The 8,977-nt window shown below is 38.7% G+C and overlaps 1 protein-coding gene across 1 annotated transcript in view; it reads right to left on the bottom strand.

The window, feature by feature from the left end:
* Positions 1-2,162: 2,162 nt before the first annotated feature.
* Positions 2,163-8,977, bottom strand: part of LOC139901081 (uncharacterized) — a 39,813-nt gene continuing 32,998 nt past the window's right edge. The window contains exons 2-4 of the mRNA XM_071883820.1: positions 4,077-4,448; positions 2,820-3,968; positions 2,163-2,315 (exon numbers count right to left, since the gene is read on the bottom strand). Of these exons, the coding sequence (XP_071739921.1) occupies positions 2,163-2,315; positions 2,820-3,968; positions 4,077-4,448 (1,674 nt within the window). The remainder of the gene's footprint in view (positions 2,316-2,819; positions 3,969-4,076; positions 4,449-8,977) is intronic.

Here is an 8,977-nt window from a genome sequence, read left to right as displayed (position 1 = left end):
TCACCCCCTAAAAGTACACTTGGCAAGTGCGTATGTTCTCGAAGTATTAAACACCCGTTAAATGCTAGCGCGACTAGCCCCAGTGGGGATGTCAAACCCTACGGATCCATATCTAAGATTCGCGTTCACCGATTCAAAAACCAATGGCTAAACGTTACCGAGCTAAGGGGAAAGTTTATGCCGTTATATAACCCACACATGTATAAAGTTTAAGTACTCATGCCTAGTAAGTAAAACATAAAAAGCGCATGTATTCTCAGTTCTAAAAATAGTATAAGTAAAAATGGAAGCTATAACTCACAGTGAAAGTGCGGTAAAAGTTGATACGAGATAAGTAAGCAAGTAAGTCGGTACGAAAGGTCCTCAACCTAAGTCAAAAGTTACTAAGTCAGTAAGTTGTCCCAAAAGGGTTTAAATGTATGTAAGTTAAGTCTTAAGTGTCATCATCATCAATATCATACGTAAAAAGTAAAGTAAGTTTTCAATCAAGAATAGAGATCGAAACAAAGGCTGACTTCGTTCAGCTGCTACGACCTCTATACAAACTGAAATGAAGTGAGACCAGTGGCCAAGGCTCCGTATGTGAGTCCTCTAACCACAACAACAACAACAATACCCAATTCCACTGAAGTGGAGTATGGGGGAGGTTAGATGTAAACAGTCCTTTCCTCTACCCTAAAGTAAAAGGGAAGTCATTCCTCCACCTACGATACCTATCGGTCCCCAGGTAGAGGAAGTCGTCCCTCCCTATTTTATAGAGGAGAGAGGCTGCTTCCTAGGGACCTCCGACCAGAAAGAACCATGAAAACCGATATGTGAAGTATAAAAAAAAAGTTGATAAAAAAGAAACTTCACCATGAATAAAGTATACTCTAATACGATATTATAGGTAAATAAATGTGAGTGTCAAATAATGTAATGTAATATATCATATAAGTAAAAAATGTGAGTGTCAAATAAGTAAGTATAACAAGTCATGTAAGTACAATAAGTATACGTAAACATGTTGGTAAGAAGCATGTAGGTAAAGCATGTAGGTAAAGCATATAACAATATAATGTAATATATCATATAAGTAAAAAATGTGAGTGTCAAATAAGTAAGTATAACAAGTCATGTAAGTACAATAAGTATACGTAAACATGTTGGTAAGAAGCATGTAGGTAAAGTATGCAGTATAAAATAGATGGTATACTATGTAGGCATAGACAAATAAGTAAACTATGTTAGCATAAAAACATGTGATATGTAAGTACGTATAAATTAAATGCTATATAATGTAATACAAACATGTAACCATATAGAGCAATAAAGCATGTGAAAAAGCTACAATAAGTATAGATATATTATATATACGTAAAGTCCCACGAAAAAAAAAGATATATGAAGGGCACACAAGCGAGTAGGCAAGAAATATAATATGAATATATAAAATAAAAAAAAACCATATGTAGAACCTAGTCATTTATTCTAATTCTACTCCTCCACACATTCCTATCAGAAGTCATGTCCTCGGTCAATAAGAGCTCCTTCATGTCAAGCTTCACTCTATCCTCCAACCTACGTCTGGGTCTACCCCTTCTCCTTACGCCCCCAACAATGAGGGTCTCTACTCTCCTAACCGGGGCTAAAAGTGGGCGCCTCGCAACATGCCCGAACCATCTAAGCCGTCATTCCCTCAACTTGTTGGTTATGTTCCCAACTTCCAAGTTCTCCCTAAAAACTCCATTTGGAATCATATCTAGCATGGTCTAGCCACACGTCCACCTAAGCATCCTCATTTCTGCCACCTCCATCCTCCTCTCTTGGGCTTTCGTCATTGGCCAACACTCTGAGCCGTACAACATGGCCGGTCTGATTGCCACCTTGAAAAATTTCCCTTTCAATTTACGGGGTACCTTCTTGTCGCACAACACCCCTTTCGCTGCCTTCCACTTCAACCATCCTACTCGTATACGATGCGTCACGTCCTCATCTATCCTTACTGATTTGTGAAGCATCGAGCCTAAATATCTAAAGGACTCTTGTGGAGGTAAAATCTGATCCCCAAATCTGACATCCACTAAATCCTCTTGTTCTTCTTCGCTCGCTTTGAAATCGCATATAAGGTACTCTGATTTAGGTCTGCTAATCCGTAGGCCATTTGATTCTAGTGCAGTCCTTCATTGCTCTAGCCTTCTGTTAAGCTCATCCTGGGAATCCGAAACTAAAACAATATCGTCGGCGAATATTAGGCACCAAGGGATGTCCTCTTGTATCCTCTTAGTTAGTTCGTCTAGGATCAAAGCGAAAAGATATGGGCTAAGTGCCGATCCCTGATGTAAACCTACCTCTACAGGGAAAAACTCTATATTTCCTACTGTCATTCGTACGCGAGTCTTTGCCCCATCGTACATATCTCTAATAGTTCTTATATATCTACTTGGGACACCCCTAGCATTAAGAGTCTTCCAAATCAGCTCGCGCGGGACACAGTCATAAGCCTTTTCCAGGTCTAAGAACGCCATGTGTAGGTTCTTTTGCTTTTCCCTATACTTCTCCATGAGGCTTCTAACGATGTGAATTGCCTCCATCAACGAGCGTCTTGGCATGAAACCGAATTGGTTCTCTGAAGCCTTTGTCTCTCGTCGGAGTCTCGTCTCAATTACTCTCTCCCAAAGCTTCATGGTATGACTAAGTAACTTTATGCCTCTGTAATTACTACATATTTGTGCATCTCCCTTGTTCTTGTAAATGAGGATGACCTCACTGAGTCTCCATTCCATAGGCATCTTTGCGCTTCTAAACGTTGTGTTGAAAAGGTTTGTCAACCATCTAACCCTATCGCCTCCTAGGCACCTCCACGCCTCAATCGGGATTTGGTCTGGTCCCACTGTTTTGTTTCTCCCCATCTTTTGTAGGGCTGATCTAACTTCCTCCTGATTAATCCTCGTGCAGAAATAGTTGTTTTGGTATTCACGAACCTCGTGGAGTTCCCTGTTCTGCTCTGTTCTTTCCCTACCAAAAAGGGATGCAAAATACTCTTCCCATCTTTTCTTAATAAGGTCTTCTCTCACTATACTTTGGCCTGCATCATCCTTGATATATTTGACGCTAACTAAGTCCCTGCCTCTTCGCTCCCTAGCTTTAGCTATTCTATATATGTCATTGGCTCCCTCTTTAGAGTCTAGCTTCCTATGTAAATCTTCATAAGCTTTGTCTTTTGCAATTGCTACGGCCTTCTTTGCTTCTCTTTTAGCTTCTTTATTTCTTTCTTCTACTCTAGTTCTCTCTGCAGGTGTCCCTTCTCCAAAAGTAATGAGCTCCTTAAACCTCGTCTGCTTTAACGCGACTTTCGTTTGGACATCGTCACTAAGCCACCACGATTCTCTACTACTCTTATGGGCTCTCGATATCCCTACTACCACCCCTAAAGCTTCTTTTGCCACCTCTCTAATAGTGGACGCCATGCGGTTCCATAACTGGTCAACGTCAGCAGGGGCTACGTTATCCCCTTCTACACTCAATCTATCGGCAACAGTCGTTCTAAAAGTCTCTGCCTTCGCTCCATGTAGGCTCTTCCAAAGGATTCTATGTTGCACAACCTTAGCCCTCCTACGAACTCTTCCCCGGGTAACTAGGTCCATGATCAACAATCTGTGCTGGGAGGAGCACGTATATGCTGGAAGGACCTTACAGTCCCTACATGTCCTAAGTTCCCCTTTACGAAGGAGCAAAAAGTAAATCTGGGTGCAACGGCCCCCGCTATAAAAAGTGGCTAACTGAGCATCCCTCTTCTTGAAAAAAGAGTTAGCTACAACCAACTCTTGGGCAATGGCAAACTCAAGGATTGAGCGTCCTTCTTCATTTCTAGGACTAAACCCAAAACCCCCATGGGCTCCCTCGTAACCCTCTGTCTCCACTCCAATGTGTCCATTCAGATCACCCCCTATAATTAGTCGATGATCCGCTGGGCACCCCCTCACTACCTGATCTAACAATTCTCAAAAACTCTTCTTTTCCGCATCACTTAAACCCGCATGAGGTGCGTACGCGCTAATAACCGTGAAACTTTCTTCCTTAATAATTAGACTAACCGACATAATCCTATCGCTAAACCTACCCACGTCAACAACGTTATCCTTATGAAGATTTCCCAAAAAGATACCTACCCCGTTCCGTGCTATCCTAGAACCCGAGTACCACAACCTATAGTCCTTAATATCTACCGCCCCTTCACCCTTCCATCTAGTCTCTTGAACATACCCTATGTCCACATTACTATTGATAAAGGTATCAATGAGCTCAATCCTCTTGCCCGTCAAGGTTCCTATATTCCAACTACCCACTCTAATCTTACCAAGGGTGGCTACCCTACTACCGCCTCTAACCCCTCTAAGCCTACCCACCCCTAAACTAGGAGGACATGACCTCAAGTAACCATAGGTATGCGTAAGATCTATATTAACCTATACACCAAAAGATGACCTAAGTAAAGGCTAAAAAAATGACTAAAAAAATGACTATGTTAAATAAGTATATATAGTTACATAAAATAATAAAAACAGAAGATAAATAGAAATAGATGTATGTTTAGCTAAAAAATTCAAACAGGAATGCAAGTATAACAGTAATATCTATATCTATATAAATATGAAATAAATATGTGAATATATATAACAATGAAAATATATATAGATAAGGGTTTACTCCTTATATAAAAGTAAAGGCAGGAATCATCAAGCAATAAACACAAAGATAGATCGAGAGAGAGAAACGTAACCGGCCGGAAAGATAACTTTCCGGTTACAAGCGGCGGCGCCGATGGGATACTTGTGGTGGAGCAAAGGGTGGTAATTTCCTATGCGAAGAAACGTTCTTGGGCCAGGTATAAGGTCTGAGATTGTTCACTCGCCGGAAATTGGCCGGAAAAGCTTGAAAATTGACCAGAAAAGACGGTCGTTCTTGGCGGCGCGTGGGATCTCCTTCACCGGCGAGAGTGGTCTCGTTCTGATCGTTAGCTATAATCAGGTTAAATGAAAGTGGTGGTGTCTTTTTAAAATCAACAGATTTGAAGAATTTTGACAAGCAAGATAAATGCACTCTTGGTAATTTTTGGTACGTTGGGAGAAAAAAATGTGAGTCCTCTAACCGTTGACCAATTTTCAGAACCTAACTTGTCTTCGTTTGACCGTGGCGACGGTTTAAGTGCGAGTAGGTCAGAATTTTTTCAGCACAACGTTACAAAGGCGTAGTGACTTTCGGAAGGCTACAAATCCTAAATCGTAAATCGGATTAAGACGAGTCTTAAATGGAAAGTCATCTACTCGAACCGAACTATCTGGTAATCAACTTTTCCAGAAGCCCAGGTGTGATGCCCCATACAAAACCATCGTGTACGGATCATCAACAACAGGATCATTACAAGGTCAAACACTATATGGTATTTGAAAACCAGTTTTGCATTCATAAAAGATAGCGTTTACAAAAGATAATGTGACACAATGGTCGTTACAAAGTCATTATTTTAAAATAAAATAAATTACGAATGCAAAAGAAAAGCAATGATTGAGACATCTCTAAGTAATGCAACGGAATTCTAGCACAGTAGGTCCTTAACAACAAGTTTAAACACCAAGACAGCAAGTCTAAACAGCGGGAGCAACAAACCTCTAAACACCTGAGAAAACATGCTTAAAAATGTCAACAATAATGTTGGTGAGCTATAGTTTAAGTTGTAACAGTAATGTAAGGTAGGCCACGAGATTTCAGTGCTTCAAACAGCGTTTCAAAACAGTATGAAAAGTATATGTTTAACCGTGGACACTTGGTAACTAACTTAATATTTGTAACCCCCTAAAAGTACACTTGGCGAGTGCGTATGTTTACTGAGTATTAAACACCCATTAAATGCTAGCGCGACTAGCCCGAGTGGGGATGTCAAACCCTATGGATCCATATCTAAGATTCACATTCACCGGTTCAAAGACCAATGACTAAACGTTACCGAGCTAAGGGAAATGTTTATGCCATTGTATAACCCACACATATATAAAGTTTAAGTACTCATGCCTAGTATGTAAAACGTAAAAAGTGCATGTATTCTCAGTCCCAAAATAGTTAGAGTAAAAAGGAATGCTATAACTCACAGTGATAAGAACGGTAAAGTCGATAATGAAAGTATGCAAGTAGTAAGTCGGTCCGAAAGGTCGTCAACCTAAGTCAAAGGTTAATAGGTCAGTATGTTATCCTCATAAGTTCTAATAGTGCATAAAATAAGTTTAAGTGTCATCATCATCATCATTCATCATTGTAAAAGTTAAGTAAGGTTAACAAGTATAGAGGTCGAAATAATAGGCTGACTTTGATCAGCTGCTACGGCCTCTACGTAAATCGAAAAGACTCGAAATCAGTGGCTATGGCTCCGTATGGGAGTCCTCTAGTTTCTGACCAATTTCCAGAACCCAACTAGTCTTCGTTTGACCGTGGTGATGGTTTAAGTGCGAGTAGGTCAGAAATTTCAGCACAACGTTAATAGGGTGTAGTGACTTTCGGAAGGCCATAAATCCTAAACCGTAACTCGGATTAAGACGAGGTCTAAACGGAAAATCATCTAATCGAACCGAACTAACTGAAAATCAACTTTCAGTAGCCCAGGTGGTCTTATCATATCCCGAAAACAGTAAGAAAGGTGCTCCGGTGGGGTTCTTAGTGCTTGATGCTCATCACGGTTCTCATCCTTGATGCTTGTAGCTTCAAGTGTACAACTCGTTAATAGGTTAGCATCACCTTGACCAAGATTCTACCATCAACACACAATATGTTAAGACCAAGTAAGAACACAACTCATTTAAGAGTCTTAGATGGATGATGAACCAAGGTTACATCATATCCTTAGTCTTAACAAAATTACAAGTTACATTTTCAACTAAAGCTACAAACTTTACCTCAATCAAACAAGTATGAACATAATCTAAGTCAAATGAAGTGATGGAACCCTAAGCTAGAGAGCTTGGATCCTTTTCACACAAGTCACAAAGCTAGAAAGCTTGAACCTTTAGTGTTCTTGAAGACCTTGAAGCATAAAGCTTAGATCTTTAAGTTACATGAAGACCATAAACACAAGTTTTTATATTTATAACAAAATAATGAGATCATAAGTTAGGAAACTTAGATCCAACAAAAGATATGAAGATTCAAGCTAGAAAGCTTGCATCTTGGTTGTTCTTGAAGATCTTGAAGCATAAAGCTTGAATCTTTAAGTTACATGAAGATTACAAACACAAGTTTGAATCTTTATAACAAAATAACAAGATTAAAGTTAAAAGATATAGATCTACAAAGTAGGTGAAGATTCAAAGCTAGAAAGCTTGAATCTTCCATGTTCTTGAAGGATTCAAATCCAAGTTTGAATCTACAAGATGTAATGAAGATCAAAGCTAAAAAGCTAGACCCTTTAATGATGATGATAAATTCAAAAATGATAAGAGAAGAAGAAGAAGAAGAAATTCAAAAACTTACAAGTTTTAGAGAGAAAGACTAGAGAGGAGATAAGAGAGTAAGTGTGTGTGAAATGTAAATGAGAGCAAGTGTAAAATGGATGGAATAAGGCTTGTATTTATAGGTGAATGAGGGTGAGGGTGGTGGTGATGGCCGTTGGAATGGGAGGGGGATAAGGGGACACACTTTTGCTTTTTGGTTAATGGTTGTCTAAAGTTGGTGCTTATGTTAGGATCCCATGCAACATTAAGGATAATACTTGACAAAAATGCTAGCATGTTCCCTCTAATAAATGGGCATTTGTCTTACATATTAATGGGTTACTAGCTATTAATAATTGGGCTAATTAAATAGTCCACAAACTAGTGTAGGGTGGGCTAAGGCTCAACAAGGTAGAAAGTCCAACAAGACTAACTAGTAAGCATAAGTAAATTACTACGCGTAATTAAGCATCTAAAAACCCAAGTAATTATTATTATTATGAAATAATAATTAAGATTTCGTAGTCATATTATTCCGATTATGATAAAAGTTAAACGTGTACGCAGTACGCCGTTTGTTCGTAACGTCAAGTGACACTAACGGTCATAAAGGCATCCGGTGATCAAGTTAAGTAACCTACATACTTAAAGGCACGTTTTATCATATAAATGAAAGTAAGCCATGTGTATAAAGATTACAGGGTATAAAGTAGCACAGTACGCACAAATACGCAGTTTCGTAAAAACCACAAGGCATAAAAGCAAGTCGAAAAAGTCGGGTCGTTATACCAGGAGCCTGATCAGACCCTGAAAAACAGAAAGCAAGTGCTCCGGTGGGTTTCTTGGTGTTTGATGCTCATCACAGTTCTCATCCTTGATGCGTATAAGCCTCAAGTGTACAAATCTTGATGTTTTAGCATCACTTTAACCAAAGTTTAACCATCAACACACAAAGTTAGGACTAAGAAATAAAATACAACTCTTGTGAGAGTTTGAGCAAGGTGATGAACCAAAGTTATATCAATTTCTTAGTTCCAACACAAATACAAGTCCTATTAAGCTATAAACTTTAAATCCAACTAAATAAGCAAAACCTTAAGCTATAGAACTTAGATCTTAGCTAAACATTAAAGACCTTAGACTAAAAAGTCTAGATCTTATGTTCTTAGTGAAACCCTAAGTCATAGAACTTAGAATTTCAACTTTTACAACACCATAAGTTATGAAACTTAGATTTTGTAAAGTAAAATAAATGTAAGCTTATGAGCTTTTGTTTAAACAAAGTAGAAGATCATAAGTTACATAACTTAGATCAAACACAAAAATGAAACCCTAAGCTAGAAAGCTTGGATTCCTAACAACACTTATGAGACTTCAAGCTAGTAAGCTTGTATCTTTTATTTAATGAAAACACAAATTACAAACTTAAAATACAACAAATTAAAGAAGATCACAAGTTCATGAACTTGATCTTCCAACCAACTTTTTATAGAAACCTCAAGCTAGAAAGCTTGGAT

The sequence above is a fragment of the Rutidosis leptorrhynchoides genome, chromosome 3, assembly GCF_046630445.1.
Source record: "Rutidosis leptorrhynchoides isolate AG116_Rl617_1_P2 chromosome 3, CSIRO_AGI_Rlap_v1, whole genome shotgun sequence".
Classification (NCBI taxonomy): domain Eukaryota; kingdom Viridiplantae; phylum Streptophyta; class Magnoliopsida; order Asterales; family Asteraceae; genus Rutidosis; species Rutidosis leptorrhynchoides.
Note: the sequence above shows the minus strand (reverse complement) of the source record. Positions and strands in the feature narration are given on the sequence as shown.